Below are 22,240 nucleotides of genomic sequence, written 5' to 3'. Positions count from 1 at the left end.
TGTTGATATATTAATCAGTGTTCATAGAAACATGGATCAACCATGTTTTGACAGTGAGAGTGTTACATTGTGACAGTTTCCATAAAAGTCTGCAAATTCTCTGAACAGGTAGCCATGAAGCAGCCATTTTTTTTTTAAGATTAATTAAACTTAATATTATTTGTATGGCCATATCACAACAACAGCATAGCCTTAAACCAGGTTTGGAGTAAAGAGAACTGGACATATAGTTTCTTTTTTGGGTTACTTTGAAGTGAAGAAAGTTAACTTGTTTAGAACTGTGATCAAGGATAACACGTAAAACGTTGAACGTTTCAATATAAAAAGTGTACAAACTCCAGAAAAGTGGCAACGGAGGTGGCAAAATTGCAGGCAATTTTTACTTAAGTAGAAGTACAGCTGCTAGTGTCAAAAACACTCGAGTAAAAGCTTGATAAAGTATCGGGTCAGAAATGTGCTCAAATTGAGGAAGTCAAAGTAGTAACCTAACTGAACCTTGTGCTATAATAAAAAAAATAAAATAATATTAGTAGATAGGACTACAAACTTAGTCTGGTGGTAAAAAGCACAAAGGACTCAGGGGGACATTTGGCAGCCAGGGTTAGAGCTCAGACACCTGGAGCCTGGGGGTTGGGGCTAACAACACTGACTGGTAAAAGAATCTAACATCCAAGTGTTACATGGTGTTGCAGGTGACAAAAAGCCATAAACCACTGTTTAGAGGTTGTTGTGGAAGTTTTCCGTTTAATAAAGCCTGCAGACAAGCGATGAGCGGTAGCTAACATTCTTTAATCAAGACAAAGAACAGAAATCGAGCTTGGTGAGGGACTGCCATCGCTGGGGCAGAGGGTGAGCAGAGTCTCTCACTGAGCCTAGCATGGCTCTCAGTTTTGTCTTTCCCGCAAAGAAAGTTTCACACTGCCTTGCTATCTTTTACAGTGGAGAAAAGACAAAAAGACTCTTCCTGTGGAGTTGTCTGCTTCCCCCCAACTTCCTTACCAGACCCCACTATCTGTTAAACTGTTTAAATGGAGTGTGAGGCAGACATGCTAAAACAGTGACCTAAAAGCATTACCAATAAACAATGTGAAAGAAATGCAGCTGATAAAAAAGCCATAAACTACTTTCATTTGTTTAGTGGTGATTGCCAGTTTAGTTGGGTTTTTTTGAGACACAGAGAGTGAGAGATCCTGTCCTACATTACTTTAAAAAAGAAGATATTTTCAGAGCTGTTGATATATGAAGCTCTGAGCATTGAGTGTTGCATTGTGAGAGTTTCAGTAAAAAGCCTGCAAATTATTGCATTTATACTGGAGAGCAAAGAAAAATTAAATTCTACTTGTACTATGGAAAATCAGTTTCATAAAAGCTACATAAACAGAGCTGAAGAAGACTGCGTTTGTAAAACTAGCGGTAACGTGTGAGAATTATAAGTTATAAGACTGTTTCTGCTATCGATACAATTTGTGTTGTTAATCCTAAATGATTCACGGTGACAACATCATAAGAACAAGGTCATTTTACTCCACACACACACACATTTGGAAAATCACATAGTTTGACCCTAAAAATTCCCAGAATAATTAGTATTTGAGATTGCTGAAGCAACATCACTAAAGAAAAATATCCTTGCATGTCACTTTCGTTTAAAAATATAAAAAATGTGAAGTTTTTTTTTTGTAAAACATAAAAACAACAAAACTTAAGACCTTAAGAATCTCCTTATGAATTTTGTGAATATCTAGATCATTGGTGTTTGGATTTGAGGGTGAACAGGGCGAACACTGAGGCTGGGTATTAGAAATACAACATGGCAACATGAGACATGTTAACTCTGAGAACACTAACATCTAGATTAACGCGTGAGAGGTAAATGCATAACAGAAGCTAAAAAGGAGTTGCTTGTCTCTAGATTAGTTAAAATAAATTGAAAATAAACTGATTTGAACACGTTTGATGCATTATACAAAAAAAGGTTCATGATATAGTTCACATGATCTAAGCAAGAGTGACTCGGAATCTCAAATGTTAAAGTACACTTACTGATTGTACTTTTACTACATGAGCTAATGTAGATGCTCTAAAAGCACGCTGGCTGAAAAAGAACCACACGTTTGGAGAAACTGTGCTGTAACTTCTCATACTGTGAAGTTTTCTGACAAAAGTGAATTGAAAACTTATGCTGTACAGTTTACTAAGGGGTCCTTTGCTGGGCCATGTGCAATTACACAAAAGAACAAGTTAAATTTCACCATAACACTGACTGGAGAAAAGCCAAATTGGGATTCTAATTGAGATTACAACTGAAATCAGTGCTGTGATAGTTAGTTTAAGATCACAACCTGATTTAAAACACAGTCTAACATCAACATTCTTGCCCCTGAAAATAGGTCAGGATGGCCGAAAAATGTACTTTAAAAATGAGATTTTCTTTTTGTTTCATTGGAACAGTAAAGTACCATTACAAAGAAATGAGTACACCTTTGTAGATATCACTGATATGGAGTTTTTCATGTTTTACATACAGACTTTCTCATTTAAACCATGGTGACTTAAAAGTTTAGCAGCAAGACACTTGTTTCCTTTGTTCCATCAAACATTTCTTTCAGCCATCTGTGTTTATCAGAGCGATATGTGACTAATTTTTTATTGAATCACCAGAAAGTACACAAATACAAGATTAAATATTTTATTTATTTATCAAAGATACATAATTACACATTGATACAATGAATAAGGTGTCTATAAAAATGGTGTAAGAAAAACATTATAACATACAAATAAGTGTTTTAAGATAATCTGACATACTTTAAAAGCATAAGAATAAAAGTTTTTAAAAAAAAAAAATCATGTTCTTTGATGATCACATTACATGTATCACATTTTTTAAAGCATAATGTAGGGTGTTCACAAAAACAGTTTTATGATTACTTTTTCCACAGTGCTTGTATGCCTCTTGCAAAACTATGTACTTATCACCATATGACATAATAACTCACGATTATGCAAGACCAGCCATGAAATGTCCGTCGCTTCATTACAATCATTTGTCCCTGCTGCTGCCCTCAGACCCAGTCTGTGGGGTAAAATTGCTTTTTTGGTGGTTCATAAAAAATATCTCAAAAAGCGATGTTAGTGAGGGGACCAGAAACACTGGGTTGCAGAGCAGTTGGTAAGGACTTGTATATTTCTGGAGAGTCTGCAAAAGCTGTCTTGCTCGTGCTCCTGATTGGATATGTGGAGCCCGGCTCTGATATCTCACTGGTGGCAGCTAAAGGTAGGCATGCCTTGGAGGCGGAGTTGGTCTCGGGCGCAATCTTTCAAACGAGCCTCACGGCATTTCAGGCAACCTCAGGCCGGAAACAACATCCGGTCACTCGCGGTCAAAATCCACGCAGAGCTGGTGTTTCGCAGGGATCAGGTTAACACATCTGGGTCTAAAAATATAAAGAAAAACAAAAAGAGTTTTAAAACACGCAAACTAGCAAAATATCAAAGGAGCATAACATAACAATAACAAGATGATATGAGATACCCGATGAGGCCATGATAGGTGATGTAGACATGTAATGTATAAACTTTTACGGGAGTTAAAAGTGGAGCTTATATATATTTTAAAGTGTATTGTACGTGGGATAGGCTCCAGCGCACAGCGCGAGCCTGAGAAAAGGATAAGTGGAGGCGAATGGATGGATGGATGGTGTATTGTACCTGTTACAAACCATTGTGATATTTATTTATTTTTTTAAATGAAAGGATTGACAGAATGGTAAAAAGGAAAATGCAAAAATGTAGTTAGAGAGGAAGATTAACACTTACCGAATGATATGCGGATAAGGAAAGAGACGCAAGTTGCTGTTGAAATCGGCCGCTCCATATGCGAACTCGCAAGCAGTCTGAGCGGCGCTAGTTGTTGATACGTCTGAAGTCAGATGTGTTCTGGGGGTTCGAAGATAGTCTTAACCTCAGCGGGAGATCGTAAAATCAGACCTGGAGCGGATTGGCTAACCGGGGTGCGAAGGGAGCGGTGCAAGGGTTATGTGATTGGCAGCGGGGCGCAGTGAGGCGGAGTTGGTCTAAGGGGGGAATTTTCAAACGAGGTAAGCAGCGCATTCGGGACCAGAGCGGGGAGCGAACAAGCAGGAAAAAATTGTGCTCTGGAAGCTGTTGCGGGTCGGTGCGATTAAGAGCGAGGTAGAACTTAGACTCTGCGTAGAATTTTAGAGGTAGCTAGCAAGAGGCAAGTTTTTGAAGAAAAAAGAGTAAGGAGCTTTCCCAATGTTTTTGGATTATAGCGCTTTTTTTTGGGGAATAGAGGGGGTACCCTAACAAGTTATTCTAGGGGTTTTGGAGAAATCGCGGAGAAATTTTTAAAAGGAGTTTTGGCTTTGTTTGGCTGAGCATGAAGGGAGCCGCGGGGCGCTGAATTTGAGAAAAAAGACTAAGGATTTTTTCAGGATTTTCCCTGTTATCGAATATAAGGTTTTGGGAATAGAGGGGGTACCCTAACAAGTTATTGTAGGGTTTTGGAGAAATAGCGGAGGGTTTTTTAAGGAGTTTTCCCTGCTTATGTATCTAAGGAGGGTTAGGGGATCGCGAGTTTTTTCTGAGTATGAGTTTTATTCTAAATCTACAAATGCATATAAATCTAAATAAAGTTTTCCCCCAAGGCATGCAGCATGTGTTTGTGGCCATACTGAACGTTACAAAAGCACAAGTTTAACTAAACAATTTTAATATGGTTTAATACATTTTTAAACACATGAGCACGGAGCCCGAGAGAGCACGGTCCGGAGACACGGGCGCGCCCCCGCGCGCCCAGACACACAGCCTCGGGCGCGCGCGGGCGCGCGCACACACACACACTGACCCGCCACCAGATGGCGTTTTTTGAGCATAAAAAAATAAATACATTTTTTAATTGCTTAAAGAAATAAAAGAATGCTAATTTGATATATAAGAAACTTTCTAAATAATCAATTATATTTTTATGAATATCATATTTTTATGAATATCATATTTTTATGAATATCATATTTTTATTATTTAATTACTTCCTACTTCCGGACTTCCGGAGCTCATGAATAATTTAATTAGGGGATAATTTAATTAGGGGTTATAAATCAATTAAGGGGGTCATAAATCACTGCGTTTGACGAAAGGGGTATAATATCACTCTCTCATACTCTCTCTCTCTTCATATATGTGTGTGTGTGTTTAACCATGCTTTAACCTTCTCTGGTTCACTGGTTAAATTCAGTATGGTTCTGACAACAGTTTTTACTATAAAATATGTTAATGTACAATCCTTAATATGTTTAATGTGTGGGTGGGGGCGCCAAACAGGCTAGGTCCACCACTGTTCAGCATCATGGATTCTTTAAATTTTACCCAATATGTGTCTAAAGTGTACCAAAAGACGTACACTTCAGGGGTTTTTTGTACTGTGGGTTTAAATATTAAGCGTATTTGTTCTGTGGACATCTGATCATGATGATGCACAGATGAAAGAAGTGCGCTCTTGAACACCCACAGTACGATTTCACTACATATCGTACTGTGTATGACTGTGTACGTGACAAATAAAAATTTGAATTTGAAAACGAGTAGCTATGGAAGGACCAAACTTTTTACCGAAAGGTATTGCAATACTAGGACCACAAATTTAGAGAGTAAAAGTGTCATAAAAGTTATAGTTTATGGTCAGAAAAGAAATTCTACAATGTCAACATGTTAGATATTAAATTGACAAAAGAAGAAAATATGACAAAAAGAAGATCAAGAGTATTCACATGGTCATCAGTTGAATACATGTCGAATAAAATCAAAAGATTCCCACAGCTGTTTTTTTCAGTGCCCATGAATATTAAAATCCCACAATATGCAGTCATGCATTACTGTTACTGAGGACAAAAGATCTGAATTCTACAATAGAGCTTTTATTTTTGGTGGACTGTAGATGAGAATGAAAAGCAGCGGGGTCATTAATTCAGTACTAAAAATAAGTGATTCAAACCTTATGGAGTTCAGAAGCAACAGATGAGCAGATGCTTTGAACTTGGCCGCCCACCTCAGAATAAAATGCCCTAGGTTTAAATTCTGTCTAACAGGGCTGTCAGGACAGAATGTAAAAGAGCCGAGCACAGATGAGGTGCCATTAGAGTTTTTAAAATCTCGCCAGATTAGATTCTAGTACTAAGACAGCTGAAAAAGTGGAAATGGATGGATGGATGGATGGATGCCTGATTTGATTTCAAGAGGGGGCTGGATCTGCAAAGGCAACATATTTTCACTTCTATCTTTGTTTATTAAGGAAACTTTTTATATAATGGGTGATTAAGTTCTCAGAATTGTAAATGTGAGCCTAGCTGCTGGTATAGCAAGATACTAACCCCATGTTTGCCTACTGGTGATGGTCAGAGGGCCCGGTGGCGCCAGTGTCCGGCAGCCTCGCCTCTGTCAGTGTGTCCCAGGGCAGCTGTGGCTACAATGTAGCTGCCATCACCAATGTGTGAGTGTGTGTGTGCATAGCTGGACTGGCCATCGGGCATACCGGGCATTTGCTCGGTGGGTCGATGGTGATTTTTCGTTTTTATGGGCCGGTGATTTTTTTTAATTTATTTATTTTTATAACAGTATAAACAATGAAAGGTGGTGGATTGGCCAGATGCTGGCAGATGTGTAAAAATAACTCAGTTGTTTGGTGGTGGCTATGGCGGAGCTGCCACAAGAGGCCAGGTGGATGAGGGAAAGGTGAGGCAGGAGGAGGAGAGACCCGAGGCAGCCGCCGGGCCGAGTGTCAGGTGAACTGAACTTCAGGTAAGAAGTTATAACCTTCAGTCTGTCTGGGTCAGAAATAAACCAAGTTTAGGTGGAGTTTATTTTCGTTGTGCTGACTTTTTACCGTCAGTTACAATAACTTGTACTGCGTACTAGCTAGCTGGGTGGGTGCTATGTTACTGATAGTGAACTTTATTTTATTCATAAGGTTAGTTAGTAGAGTTTCCAACGGTGCCCTAAAAAACGGAATTGTCCCGCATTCAGAGAAAATATTACGCGTTTCGTATTGAGGTGAAAAGGAACACAGTTTGTCCCGTACTTCAGCCAGGATGGAAAAAGACACAAAGCTGGAGTTTTTCTCTGTCTTTACGCTGTCAGCTGTCTCTTCTTGTAATCGGAAGGTTGCCGGTTTGAGCCCCGGCTCCGACAGTCTCGGTCGTTGTGTCCTTGGGCAAGACACTTCACCCGTTGCCTACTGGTGGCGGTCAGAGGGCCCGGTGGCGCCAGTGTCCGGCAGCCTCGCCTCGGTCAGTGCGCCCCAGGGCGGCTGTGGCTACATTGTAGCTTGCTATCACCAGTGTGTGAATGTGTGCGTGAATGGGTGGATGATTGTGTATAGTGTAAAGCGCTTTGGGGTCCTTAGGACCAAGTAAAGCGCTATATAAATACAGACCATTTACCATTCTTCTCTCATTCAATCATGAAACTGATCAATGATCAGCTGATCGTCTCTCTTGTTTGTTTATCGCCCACTTTGCGCCAGAAAGAGGAAACCAGCGGATGTCGCGCTAAACAACAGCAGCACGTTTAAGCTTGGTCAGCTGTTGTTAGAATTTATTTAATATTACTTTCTAGTATCAGCTGATGTTTGCTGGAGCCACAGCTGTAAAAGCTGCTGGTCATGATGTTGGTTTGGTTATCTGGTGAGAGGGAAACATGAAGATGAAACCAGGAGATGTCCTTACTGAATCATCAGAGCTGAACAGGTGATGGAGAAACAGGTTTACCTTTTAGGTGACATGAATGAGTTGAAGGGAAGTTATGAACTGTTTCTGAGAGACAAATAACACCAGGAGCCTTTTCTAAGTAGCTGACAGCTGGTAACTGTGCAGGGGCAGGTCTAGCAAAGTTTTGCCTGGGGGGCAGGTAGGGCATTAACAGGGAGGGGGGGGGCACAAAGAAATACTTCCTTATTCTCATTTAAAATATCTCGCTTTCATTAAATAATTCTCTGAATCTTACAACCAAAGTTTTTATCTGATGTAAAATGTATAGAAATCATACATATACCAACAAGACTGTACATCACTGTCACAACAGCGTTTGTCTTCATTCAAAGGCTTTATGGCTTTAATACCTGGGGGGCCGGTCTCTAGTCAAAATGCCCGGGCCGATTTTTTGTCCCAGTCCAGCCCTGTGTGTGTGAATGGGTGAATGACTGAATGTAGTGTAAAGCGCTTTGGGGTCCTTAGGGACTAAGTAAAGCACTAAACAAATACAGGTGTGACATGCTATATCACACAGGAGCTACGGTAAATGGTAACATTTACCGTAGCTCCTGTGTGATATAGCATGCAGTAGTTGACCCATTCTTTAAAACCCCAAATTTCAAGTGCATGTTCTGATTATTTAGATTAGATTAGATTAGATTAGATAGAACTTTATTAATCCCTCGGGTGGGTTCCTCTGGGAAATTCGATTTCCAAAAAGCACAGCACCGACAGAAGTTCCAGAGTTACAGAATATTATATATATATATATATATATATATACACACACACACACACACACACACACACACACACATATATAAACACAGAGACAATATAAATAAAATATACGAAGGGGATAAATAGAATAAATAGGAATAAAAAATAAAAATACAAGTGAATGAATTGCACATTTCGAGTATTGAGGTCAGAGGTGGGACCAAGTCATTGTTTTGCAAGTCTCAAGTAAGTCTCAAGTCTTTATCCTCAAGTCTCAAGTCAAGTCTCAAGTAATGTCAGGCAAGTCAGAGTCGAGTCTCAAGTCACTGGTGTAAAAGTCCGAGTCAAGTCACAAGTCTGAAACTTTGAATTTCAAGTCCTTTCGAGTCTTTAAAAAAAAAAAAAGAAAAAATAATGTTGCAGTTATGCTAAATGTAAATATTAGACCATGTAATTTTTAAATCTGTGTTTTTCTCAACACATGACAAAATAGTGAACTTAGAAAATATACACAAATTGTGAAATTGCACCTCTTTAAAATGCAGCTCAATTAAACCTAGCTCCAAGAATAATTTTCACCGACAGTTCTGAGATAAGCTGCATGTTATTCTTGGATGCGGTTGTAGGACCAGCTTTAAAATCGCATGACAAAAATATCATACATATTAAAAAAAACTGTATCACCAACGTAGCCTGGACAACATTTGCTAGTTAGATGAAGTCAGCTATCTCATTGTAGCATATTTATATGCATATTTATAATTATACGCTTCTTGGAGTGAGTGCACACACTCATGAAGTTTAGTAACTTCCGGTCACTGCAACAAGCCCAGGTACAGTTTACCGCCGGATGGGTACAGGACCTTGAAATGCACCGTGTAGAACGAAAGACCATCGTACGTATCATAAGTTTACCAGTCTCACAAATTGTCGTCATAAATACACATTCCTTAACCGTTTATTAATAGGACCTTTGAGCTCAACGGTAATTAATTAGTAGTGGAAATAATTTCTGGTACCCATCACAGAAATGTAGCAGTGACAATAATACTGTATGCTGTAATCGTACTGGGCAATTAGTGATACAAAAAACCTGTTTTATCCTGTGAATAAAAGTATATGTTTTTGTCAATGTACCATAATAACAGAAGCGAAACGCAATATTGTGTCAGGACAATTCACTATTTATGCACAATAAATAAAGGAGCATAGCGCGACAATTTCTGTTCTTGCTTGTAACCTATATCACCAATTATGTTATGAAAATGACGTATTAACTACTAAAAAACACTGACCTTCGTGTAAATGCTTGGAGCAGACTAACCTGTGAGCTGGAGTGTTCTGGGACGTTATATTTGATCTTTGAATGGCTGCAATCCAGGCCACCCGTCGCGTCTTTGTTACTTCGGAAACATGAACAATTTCTCTTCAACGACGTAATCCGATAACAACCGATCTCTTTACCCGTCGGCTTCCCGTGGCTGTCATGCGACCGGCTATTGCAGTTAATGATACAACAGCTTCTTGACATTTTTGTGTTTCTTTTTATCGCTGTATAACTGATTTTAATTGAAAGCCTGCGTGCGCTAGTACCGCTTGCCACGAGTTCCCAGAATCCTTTGCGGTTCTACCCGTGAATGACGTCACATTTTCAATCTCTATATAATATGCATGTTAAATTTTATATTTGGGGTAAAATATCAAGTCTTTTCAAGTAAACCGGTTCAAGTCCCAAGTCATTGGTGTAAAAGTCCAAGTCAAGTCACAAGTCTTAGAACATTTTTTCAAGTCAAGTCTAAAGTCATAAAATTAATGACTCGAGTCTGACTCGAGTCCAAGTCATGTGACTCGAGTCCACACCTCTGATTGAGGTCTATTGCACTGTTGACTATTTACAAAGAGTATTGCACAAGGTATTGTACAGTGAGGTGAAGAGGCACTACAGCTTAGTTGTTCCCCCCTCCTTTGTCCCCCTGTTTCCCCTCCCTCTCCCCTCCAGGGAGGAGTTAAACAGTTTGATGGCGTGTGGGACAAAGGAGTTTTTAAGTCTGTTAGTTCTTGTCTTGGGGAGAAGCAACCTGTCACTGAACAGACTCTTCTGGCTGTTAATGGCCGTGTGCAGAGGATGCCCAGCATTGTTCATAATGTCCATCAGTTTCTTTAGTGTCCTTTTCTCTGCCACTGTCACCAGAGTGTCCAGCTTCATGCCGACCACAGAGCTAGCCTTCCTGATCAGTTTCTCCAGCCTGGATGAGTCCTTCTTTGCTGTGCTGCTCCCCCAGCACACCACAGCATAGAAAAGTACTCCAGCAACCACTGACTGGTAAAACATCCTCAGGAGCTTCCTGCAGATGTTAAAAGACCTCAGCCTCCTGAGGAAGTACAGTCGGCTTTGGGCTTTTTTATACAGGTGCTCTGTGTTGCATGACCAGTCCAGTTTGTTGTCCACCCACAGCCCGAGGTACTTGTACTTGTTGACCACCTCCACCTCCTCCCCCTCTATCTGAACCGGCAGTGGACCTGCTCTAGACCTCCCGAAGTCCACAACCAGTTCCTTAGTCTTTGAGGTGTTGAGTTGCAGGTGGTTTGTGTGACTCCATGCGACAAAGTTCCTCACCAGACTTCTGTACTCCTCTTCCTGATCATCCCAGATACACCCCATGATGGCTGTGTCGTCTGCATTTGTCAGCCTATATCAAAACTGACATTTTTTTAGGGTCTTTCAGAGTACAGAGTCTGTACTTTTAAAAGTAACAAACAATATTCTACTTGATGCTGATTCTAGTGGCTGTTCTGTCTTAGCTCTTAGCTGTCTAGGATTTGTGTGCTGTCTGACACTGTCAGCCATGACTTACTCATTGGGTGCTTGGAACACTGTGCAGGAGTCAAGGGTATGGTTCCTAACTGGTTTCAATCTTATATTAAACAATGGGCTTTCTCATTGGAAAATACTCTTCCACATCAGCTGTTGAGACATCAGGAATTTCACTGGGGTCTGTCTTGGATCCTGTTCTTTTCTTTTTTTTTTATTTGTACATGATATTATATGCCAACATAACATCCCTTTTACTATTACCATGCCATGTGTGGGATGTGTTGTTACAAATGATAAACAAAAGTGGTGTGTAATGTGTAAAAAATGCTGAAACACAAGCAAATGTTGTGCTCTGGAAATATAAAGATAAATGCTTAATATATGCTTTCATTGGGAAAATGTCCTTTCTAATTGCTTTATTAATTATTACTGATGAGTCAATGTGGTTTCAGGCTTGGCTTGTACTCCTGTATCTGCTTGAGGCAGAATTAATATGTACTATTTTAAATACTTTTAGCAAAGTGATACATAATAAGTGATATTTTAACAATTAATCATATCATTTATCTGCAACATGTTCATATATAAAAAGAATCCTAAAGTTGCTCAAACTGCAGAACTGATCTTTTTTTTTTTTTTTGTCAGATCTGTTTAGCTCATGCTTGTAACATTTTTGTGACCATTTTCTGACACTTGATTAGTTCATTTCTCCATTCAGCTGTGGGAGAATTGCTCCTGGGCCATTTCAATCACTTGACTTAATTCTGTTTCATTTGGCAGCAAATCACAATATAAAAATCTCTGCACACTTTTCATAGTAACATTCCAACGTCATAGACAGAAATCCAGTGCTTGAATTTAAGCAAGTTCTGGGCAACAATTGAGATTAAGGCACCTGAAACAAGGCTAGAAATGCAGTTATACAGTAATAAAGCACACTTTAAAATTTTAAAAGTGCCTCTGTAAAGATGGAAGGCCACTGGAAACAGTCTGTCTCCAGATGGGATTAGCTCTTCCCAATTCCCAGTGCGCAGAAATGCTATTTCTTCCACTAAGATCGATGCATTAATGAATTAATAAATAATTATTAATAATAATTTAAGGGCTGGATTGTGTTTGTTCGAGGCTGCATGTAAGTACTGACATAGTAGAGAAAACATGGCTGCTAGCTTGCTGCTTGCATTTGTCAATTTGGAAGAAAATTTTTAGCCTTTGCCCAAAATGACTGACTACTGATTAATATCGATTGATTTACCTCCAATTTCTCCTGCTTTATTTGATACTATGCACTCTTTTCTTCACTGTCACATTTTTAGACACCGCCAAATTCATCTGCCCTCCGTTTGTTAGCATGATAAAAATGAAAGAATACTGCTGGCAAGTTATTAAGAAATGCTCATCAATCACAATGGAAAACCATGTAAAGACTGGCAAAGATCATAGGAAAAAACAATAAAAAGTGTGTGAGGTAAGCTTCACTTATCTTTAGTGGAGGATTCTGCTAGAGAGATAAGCACCAAATTTGATTCCTCCAAAAATAATTTCTTCATTTGTGGGTTTGATGATGGTGGTGGTGGGTGCGTTGTCCTACTCATTTAGCCTACTTCTCTTCTGACAAAGTGAAGTAGGCTAAATGATCTCAGAAAGCATCACATCATGTTGTGATCTAAAGAAACTCCAGAACAATTGAGAAACAATGTAATTGATATCTATCAATCTTTAAAGGGTTACAGAGCCATTTCTAAGGCTTTTAGACTCCAGTGAACCACAATGAGAGCCATTATCCACAAATGGAGAAAACTTGGAACAGTGCCAAAAGTACTTGAGAGAAACCATCGATGACTCATCCACGAGATCACAAAAGGAGTGTTTATGATTCAACAATAAGAAAATGATTTGTGCCCCTGCATCAGTTTGTGCCCTTAATCTCAAACAAAACAAAACTACATCAGCACGTAAACCAAAACTCTGAATGGCTCAGAAAACAAAATGAAGGTTTTGGGGTGGTCTACATGAACTCTCAGTTTAAATCCACGACCTTAAACAGGCCATTCACACTTGAAAATCCTCCAATGCATTAAAGCATTAAAACAATCCTCCAACGAAGAATGTGCCAAAATTCCACTGTGATGTGAAAGACTCATTTCCAGTTACCGCAGATGCGTGATTGCAGTTCTTGCTCCAAGGCAGGGCACAACCTTAATTAGGTTCAGGGGGCAATTGCTTTTCACACAAGGCCATGTACTATAGACATGGAGAGCTTTTTTCAGTTAATAAATGCATCATTATTTAAAAACTGCATTTTGTATTTAATCAGGTTATCTTTGTCTAATGGTAAAATTCTTTTTATCTGACCATAGCTTGTAACAACCCTTTTGGGTTATAGCACCACTAGGGGGGTTGCCCTACTATTGTAATAGCTGTGAGAGTCTCCTAGTGGGTGTGTATTGTTCGTGGCAGCCATTCCATGCTGCTCGTGTTCCATTCTAAAAGAAACACCGTACTGTTGTAACAAGCTGGCACCGGCGATACCAATCTCAGCGCATGTATGACGGGCGAGTACAGCCGTGGAGACCTGGCTCATAATGTAATGTTGCTGACAGCGAATAAAGGTCTGTTATTGGATTTAACCGACTGGCTTCGGGTTATTTGGCTAACCACCACACGTGCGCTGGTCCTGCTAGCTGCTCCTTCCTCGCCAGACTGCTGTTACAAGCTGTGAAGGGTTTAGGTTTCTCCACATCTCTACACGGGAGTCTTGCATATAAAACCAACTTCCCTGTTTGCTGTCAGTAGCTGGTATGAAGAGGTGGTTCTCTTTCTTAGGTTGTTGATAACAGTCGAGTCCAAATGCCATCTGACAATATAACAAAGAGCTTCTTTTCATGTCAGGAATGTTTAGCTTCCTCAGTCTACAAATGGCCGTACATATTCAATGACTGAGATCAGATGACTATGTAGGCAGGTCAACAGTCCTTGGGTTTCTTTAGTCTTCAGGTATTACTTCAGAGTTTTGTCCTGCTGCTATGAGAATCTTTTTCCACAAAGATGAAACCAGAAGATAATTATAATTATATAATTCTACAGACAATTGGTCTGCTTCTCTTTCTGTGCAGCTCAAAAGTAGTGGCATGAACTCTTGCCAGGTCCTTTTTGCATGGGTTTGTATGGTAAATCCTGCTACTGTGGCTTCATCACACATTAAAGCAAACACGTTTGTTAAGTTAAATTTTAATTCTCAATTGGCCACTCGTTTGACGTATATTAAATGATTAATGTGTATAGAATGAAATGCTCTATTAAAATATGATTATGCGTTATCAGTGATAAAGTTGGAAAGTGAGTAAGTTCAATATATTAGTCTTCTGATGGTGTGGTTTTGGTCTACCTGATCTTGCTCTGAATACAGTTGACCTCAGCTGTGAAATTGTTGATGCCCCTTTAAAGTGAAGTCAAGTCAAGTGGCTTTATTGTCACTCCAACTTTGTGCAGAGGTACAGTACTCAGTGAAATGAGATAACGTTCTTCCAAGACCATTGTGCTACATATAAGGTATAACGTACAGAATATACAGAATAATATACAGACAATCAACACAGGACTACATAAAGTCCAAGTGTACAAAAATTGCCAAAAAAACCCCAAAAGACACACAGACACAACAGTGTAAAGGTAGACTGCAACAATAACAGTGGGTTGTGCAAAAGACTGAGCATTGTTGCAAAAAGTCACTTGATGTATGAAGTGTGTGTGTGTGTGTGTGTGTGTGTGTGTGTGTGTGTGTGTGTGTGTGTGTGTGTGTCAGTCCAGTCACTGAGCCACCCTCGAGTCTGATGGCTTGGGGAAGAAACTGTTCCCCCAAGCCATCAGTCTGGCTGTGAGAGCTCCAGTACCTCTTGCCAGAAGGCAGCATGGTAAAGAGCGTGTGCGAGGGGTGCATTGGGTCCTCCACAATGCTGGTGGCTTTGCAGAAGCAGCAGGTGTGATAGGTGTCTGTGATGCAGGGAAGAGAGTTTCCAATGATCTTCTCAGCTGTTCCCACTATCCGCTGTAGGGTATTGCAATCCAATACAGTGCAGTTACCATACAAGACAGTGATGCCGCTACGCAGGACACTCTCGATAGTCTCTCTGTAGAAGGTGGTGAGAATGGGTGGGAGATGGGCTTTTCTCAGCTTTCGCAGGACATAGAGATGCTGTCGGGCCTTCTTAGTTATGGAGCTGGTGTTGAGAGACCAAGAGAGGTTCTCTGCCAGGTGAACACCAAGGAATTTGGTGCTCTTCAACCACCACAGAGGATCCATCGAAGTTAACTGGACAGTGCTCTCCTGAAGTCAACAATCTGTTTTGTTTTGTCCACCTTCAGAGACAGGTTGTTGACTCTACACCAGTCTGTTAGCTGTTGCACCTTCTCTCTGTATGTTGACTCGTCGATCTTGCTGATGAGACTCACCACAGTCGTGTCATCAGCGAACTTGATGATGTGGTTCAAATTGTGCATTGCTGCTGAGTCAGTAAAGTGAACAGCAGTGGGCTGAGCACACAGCCCTGAGAGGCTCCAGTGCTCAGTGTGGTGATGTTGGTGATGCTGTTACCGATCTGGACTGCCTGAGGTCTCTCTATCAGAAAGTCCAGGATCCGGTTGCAGAGGGAGGTGTTCAGACCCAGCAGGCTCAGTTTTCCAATCAGGTGCTGAGGAATGATTGTGTTGAATGCTGAACTGAAGTCTATGAACAGCATTCGTACATATGGGTCTTTATTGTATTTTCCTAGGGTCTACCTTACAATATAAAGTGCCTTGAGGCAGAGCTACTGTTGTTGTCATTAGCCGCTGTATGAATAAAATTGAACTGAATTGAACTGAAATTGAATTTATTGTCCAGGTGGACGAGGGCAAGATGTAGGGTGGTGGCACTGGCGTAATCTGTTCACCAGCTGGGGGGACAGGCAAACTGCAGTGGGTCCAGTGTGGGTGGCAGCCGGGTCTTCCTTACGAACACGTCATTCTGAGCGTCAAAACGTGCATAGATGTTGGAGAGGTAGGGAGACGTCACCATCACAGGCAGGTGCCATCTTCCTGTAGTTGGTGATGCCCTGCCACATGTGCTGTATGTGACGAGGTGATGGATTGTAAGTGTGAAAACTATCAACTTCATTAAAAATAATGGTGTGAATTCCAGATGTTTTGCTAAGCTTTGTGAGGACATGGAAGCAGATCGTGTCTAGCTGCTCTACCACAGTGAGGTGAGCTGGCTTTCAAGAGGACTGGACCTCAAATGTTTGTTGGAACTGGGGAATGAGATCGTTTCTTTTCTCACAGAGAAAAAAACATCTCCTCTTGCACATGAACATCTCACTTCAAGGGAGAAACAGCAACATGTTTTTTTGTTGCAGACAAAGTTGAAGCTTTCAAGAGGAAATTGCTTTGTGGACTGAGAGGGCCCAGGAAAAGAGGATGGACATGTTTCCACTTTTGTCTTACATCTTGGAAAACTCTCCTCAGGGGAAGATCAGTGATCAGTCTGTCAGCACCTTTCACAACTGACAGAGAAATTTGCTAAATATTTCCCTGAGGAATCCAGAGAAGGACACATGTGGATTTTGGACCCATTTTCTGTGGAAGTCTATATGATAATTGTGTTTTTCTAACTATGGTAACTGAGGATCAGAGGTGTGTCAGGATAATGAAAGGTGAAAAATGAGAGGGTCTCCCAGTGGTTTCCAGACAAGATCAGATTAACTGATTCGGTTTGATGAGTTATAGAGCAAAAACCTGGTTATTGAGTGCAATGGCAGGTATGGGAGGTTCTAGCATGAATGGAAGGGCTAACATTTAAGGCTTGCAAAAATAAACCCTGAAGCCAATGATCGGGCCAACTGGCTTCCAGTTGTACAAATCAGTGACAAACTTTGCTACACTACGTTTTGCCCTGCCATAAATTTAATAATTGGCCACGCTGCCCTCAGAGACTGGGTGAGTGAAAAATAAGCTTCAGCCCATGCCAGCGTCTTTCTCCTCAGCAGACCTACTAAGTGGGAGAGTTTAGCAGCATTGTCAAAGAAAGAGGCGATTGGCCGAACACAAGTGAGCACTGTAAGAGAAAGCCCTGTACCGGCCCAACTCACTGGAAAAAGGTTTGAGTGTTGAGGTCACTGCATCATGGAACACAGGCATGGTTTGCAGAGACCAGGGCAGAGAAAAGTGGAGCGTCTTTCTCAGGAGCAGCAAACGGGGACTGTGCTGAGTGTACTGGTGGCTGATTGGGGGTGGGAGTGATGTCTGAACAGAGCTTTGGAAATGTGGATAGGATTTCCTACTGTCTGTCACTGATTGATTTGCACCTGATTTTGCCTGAAACTGCAGGATTTGCTCGTGATCACCAATTATTGCTCCCTGTTTGGAGATCACTGTCCAAATTACGTCTGCTGGATCTATTTTTTCTGCCAGTTTGTACTGTCAAAGGCGGTCAATGGTGTGAAGGCAACTGAGGGAGAGGGTGGTTAATTCCAGAGCTGAGTTAAGGTTGACAGAAGGTGAGTTTTCAGGAATGAAGACGGGAAAAGAGAGGCTTCGGTGAGGGTGACTGAGTGAGAGTCTGGCTATTTAGTGTTAGCCGTTAGTAATGCCGTTACTTTTAACGCTGTTAATCCCATCACTGGTCTTCAAAATCGCCATTAAATTGAAACCAGAGGTTTTGTATTAATGTTCTGTAGAAAACAGTTGGACTGAATTCCACCTGGTCCTTTTTTACTAGTGTGATAGGTAACTCTGTTGAAATTGTTACACTTTTTTTTTTAATTTATGCTAAGACTAAAATTTTCTTGTTATTTTTTTGTAATAAACAAGCTAAGCTTATCTACTCTATTTATTCTTCTCTTCAGGTACTGTGTATGATCACAGCTCCAGTCACCATGATTCTGTCCTCCCAGCAGGATGCCTCTTTCGCCTTCGCCTCTTTAGCCATTGTCTTCTCAGTCTACATCACCCTGGTGGTTCTGTTTGTCCCCAAGGTAAATCCATCTCACACCTCTCTTCATCCCATACCTGCAGATTAAACTAGCACATTTAGTGTAAGACCGGATGAAAATCCATTAGCATGGACTAGAGATGGCACGATACCACTTTTTTATGTCCGATACCGATATCATAAATTTGGATATCTGCCGATACCGATATGAATCCGATATAGTGTTTTTAATCAATAAAACTGTTTTTTAATATCTTGCTGCATTTTGCAAGTCTGCAAGTTCATACTCAAGTTTAAAACAACAACTACACTAAAGCTATTCTGTTATACCTGTATACAAAAAAAAATATTTCATAGTTCAGCAATACTGATCAATCTAATAAACTTAGACCTACACCATCCTCCCTATTCTGGTATTTTAAAGAGTACTTAGCGTAAATATTAAGCAACCTAACTAATAGGGTTCCAACTCCCAGCAACAACAAAAATAAATAAATAAAAAATAGGGAACCACCCCTCACGCGCCACCTCATGATGCTTAATCGACGTAATCAACCTTAATTTGATGCAGTGTGAAAAAAAATGCACAGAAATCAATTATTTTTCAAGAAATATTAAATAGATTCAACATCTTTCTTCAACAAAATTGCAGACTGCACAGATGGTACCTTCCCAAAGGAAAAAGTACTATAGCTTACTAGGGTATATATTAGACTTAATAGTCACTATATACAGTAATTGACTTCTATTCATTTTACATCAAATTAAAACTTTGGGTGTCAGATAATTATTTATTAAAAGCTCGACATTTTAAATGAGAATAAGAAAGAAAAGTATGTCTTTGTGCCCCCTTTTCCCTGTTAATGCCCTATCGGCCCCCCTGGCTAAACTTTGCTAGATCCGCCCCTGCACAGTTACCAGCGTCAGCTACGTAGAAAAAGATCCTCGAGTAGAAAGTAATATTAAATAAATTCTAACAACAGCTGATCAAGCTTAAACGTGCTGCTGTTGTTCAGCCGCTGGTTTGCTCTTTCTGGTGCAAAGTGGGCCAAAAACAAACAAGAGAGACGGACTCGCGACAGAAAAGCCGATCAGCTGATCATTAAGCAGTTTCATGATTGAAGTAGCAGCAAGAAGAGGCAGTCGCTTGTTAAGCTTAACGCAGGAATGTTTTAAAAACATTCAGAGATGGACTTACACACTTGCTTTACTTCTCTCGGGGATAACTTTGTCGGAGATGAAATGCCAGGTTGCTAGCGAAGCTCCACATGCTATCCAGACCACCGACAGGTCCCGCATGCCACAGCTGCTCTATCACGTGATGCATACTGCTCCGACGTGCTAACGTTCTGAGGTGAGTTACGGCGTGTTGCAAGTTTTGCGAGGTGCTTTCGTGATATTTAATGGATCGGATTACATTTTTTATTTTTCTCCGATATCCGATCCAGTAATTTAGGTCAGTATCGGACCGATACCGATACGTAATATCGGATCGGTCCATCTCTAGCATGGACGGCATCTGAGATTGCATGATATATCACCTGAGGGTCTGCTAATTGGGTGAGTGTTGCCGTGTCAGCATCACCAATTCAGATCTTTAACAGTCTACTCTGGCCAATCAGCATGGTGCTGTGTCTCTGTTCATATTCCTGGAGTGCTGTTAGTTTAGGGAGGATGATATTAACTAAGTACACAAATATCACGTCCATACTTGCCAAGTAAATCAAAAAACATATTTTAATTAGTAAGAATGAGGTCCCATTCCTCTCTGATAAAGGATTCTAGATGCTCTGTAGACCTGGGTGATCTTTGTTAAATCCTTTGTTTCATAATGTGCAAAATGTTTTGAGTTGGTAAAAGTTCTGCAAAAGAAGTACCTATCAGCAGATGGACTCTTCTACAGTACTACAAAGCCCTGCTGTTGTAATAGATGCACTATGGAGTTTTCATGTATCACATTAAAAACATTTGCACAATTTGTAGATGCGGCGCCTGATAACACGTGGTGAGTGGCAGTCAGATGCCCAGGAGACCATGAAGACAGGTTCATCCACCAATAACAATGACGAGGAGAAGTCCAGACAACTAGAGAGAGAGAACAAGGAACTGCAGAAGATCATCCAGGAGGTCAGGCAGGCCCTTTTCTTATCCAAGTGTTTGTTTCATTTAAGCTCTTCCTCTGTATTTAACAGGTTAATGACTCAAATACTTTTTCTCCCAAGAAGTACCTAAACAAGAAAGCAGGTTCTCCTGTTAACTAAGTCAGTTAAAACAGATGCTTATCATGTAAAAGTCTTTTTGGATCTGTAATAACTTAATTTTTGAGTGTTTACTTTACTTTTCCCTTAGAAAGAAGAACGTGTGTCAGAGCTGAGAAACCAGCTGTCTGAGAGACAGGCCCTGCGATCAAGGAGAAGAGCGTCCACCATCACTAATCAGAACCACAGCCCCCCTCCCTTTTCCATCACCCAGAGTGACCCCAGGTCGTTGGCCCCTCCTCCAGGATACCCAGCGCCTGCCTCTGACCCTCATCCTGTTCCACAGTCCTTCGCCAACTCGTCCAGTCTCTACCAGTCAGACAGCAAGATCAGTCGAAATAAGTGTCACACTAGCCGGCTTCAGCTACTCTACAAGTAAGATGGTGGTTAACAGTGGCAGGATGAGGATAGTAATACAAGTTTGAAAAATAAATAAATATCTAAGGTTTAAAATGAAGATTAAAAAAAAGGTAAAGGATTTTCCCTCAGACAGAAATGAGTGCAGCAAAATATGTTCCAGTCAAGCAACAGCTCAATAAAAACACTGAGAAGGCACATACACAGATATACACCCTGTGATAGCACATGTACTTTTGATTAATTTGATTGAGGCATGAGCAGCGTCTTTAAATGTCCCCTGGCTTTGAGGTCAGTTTACCACTACTACTACAACTTGAAAACAGTAGAGCGGCTGTAGCTCAAGATGTAGACTGGGTCATCCACCCGTTGGAAGATTGGTACTTCTGTGCTTGGCTCCTCCAGACATCAAAGAATCCTTGACCAAGATCCTGAGTTGCCCCAAAGGCATCCATCACAGTATGAGGTAAACAGCACTTAGTCATAGAAAAAAGTGCTTACGGTAAATGAATGTGTGCAAATGGGTGAATAAGGGTTGTAGTAAGGAAGCACTTTGAGTGTTCAAATACAGTAGAAAAATGCTATATGTGTACCAGTCCAGTATTTTCTAAGCTGATCTCTGCTGGATTTGTTTTTGATTTATTGTTCTGGATAAATTTCCTCCCAAATTTGTAACTGGTCTGTTCTCTATTAGATTTAAATGGTAGCCTACAAAACTAGCGAGGTTAGTTTAGACAGGGCGCCTTAGGATTGAATCAAATAAATTATAGTTTTAAACCTGTCCTGGTGCTCACTGTTTGGTGAAAGAGGAGCAGAGGTCTGTCCAAGAAATCTGTCTTCCAGTTTTGATGAGTGAAATTTTATTATTTCATTAGTATGTTGTTTAGTACTAATTAGCAGGTATCCACAGTATCTGCCCAGTGCACCAATATAGTTAGTGGTTGCAGTTTGCTAACCAGGCAAGAGATGGCTAATAAGCCCCACTTTTAATAACATGCTGGTGAGTGGCTGCATCCATCATTGTTATTACACTTTCAAACTGGTTGGGTTTATATAGAGAGTGGTAGAGTTGTAGAACAACAAAATTCCCAGAAGACTAGGCTATTTGTGTTATAAGCAAGACATAATTATAGCCTACATACATACTTACATTCTACATTTGTTCCCCAGTGATAACATCTTTGAGCAAACCAAAAGACTGTGTTTACAGACTTTTATGGTTGTGGTGTGCATTGCTACAATGTGTAACTAAATTTCTGTGTACTAGATTTAATGCAGAAGTACAAATCAAGTTGAACATTGCATACAACGGTATTTTCAGCACTGACAGGTTTACTATCAAAATTCAAAGTAA

General features: G+C 40.4%; 1 protein-coding gene across 5 annotated transcripts in view; it reads left to right on the top strand.

The window, feature by feature from the left end:
• gabbr1b (gamma-aminobutyric acid (GABA) B receptor, 1b) overlaps positions 1-22,239 on the top strand; it is a 131,694-nt gene extending 109,455 nt beyond the window's left edge. For all 5 annotated transcript variants that reach the window (XM_082520669.1, XM_082520668.1, XM_082520670.1 and 2 more), the window contains 3 exons: positions 18,186-18,314; positions 20,255-20,398; positions 20,621-22,239. In XM_082520669.1, coding sequence (XP_082376795.1) covers positions 18,186-18,314; positions 20,255-20,398; positions 20,621-20,908 — 561 coding nt within the window. In that variant the 3' untranslated portion in view covers positions 20,909-22,239. The remainder of the gene's footprint in view (positions 1-18,185; positions 18,315-20,254; positions 20,399-20,620) is intronic.
• The last annotated feature ends 1 nt before the right edge of the window (position 22,240 follows it).

The sequence above is a fragment of the Aulonocara stuartgranti genome (assembly GCF_965226115.1).
Source record: "Aulonocara stuartgranti genome assembly, chromosome: 22".
NCBI classification, from domain to species: domain Eukaryota; kingdom Metazoa; phylum Chordata; class Actinopteri; order Cichliformes; family Cichlidae; genus Aulonocara; species Aulonocara stuartgranti.
The sequence above is the reverse complement of the archived record's forward strand: the minus strand, read 5'-3'. Positions and strand labels throughout refer to the sequence as shown.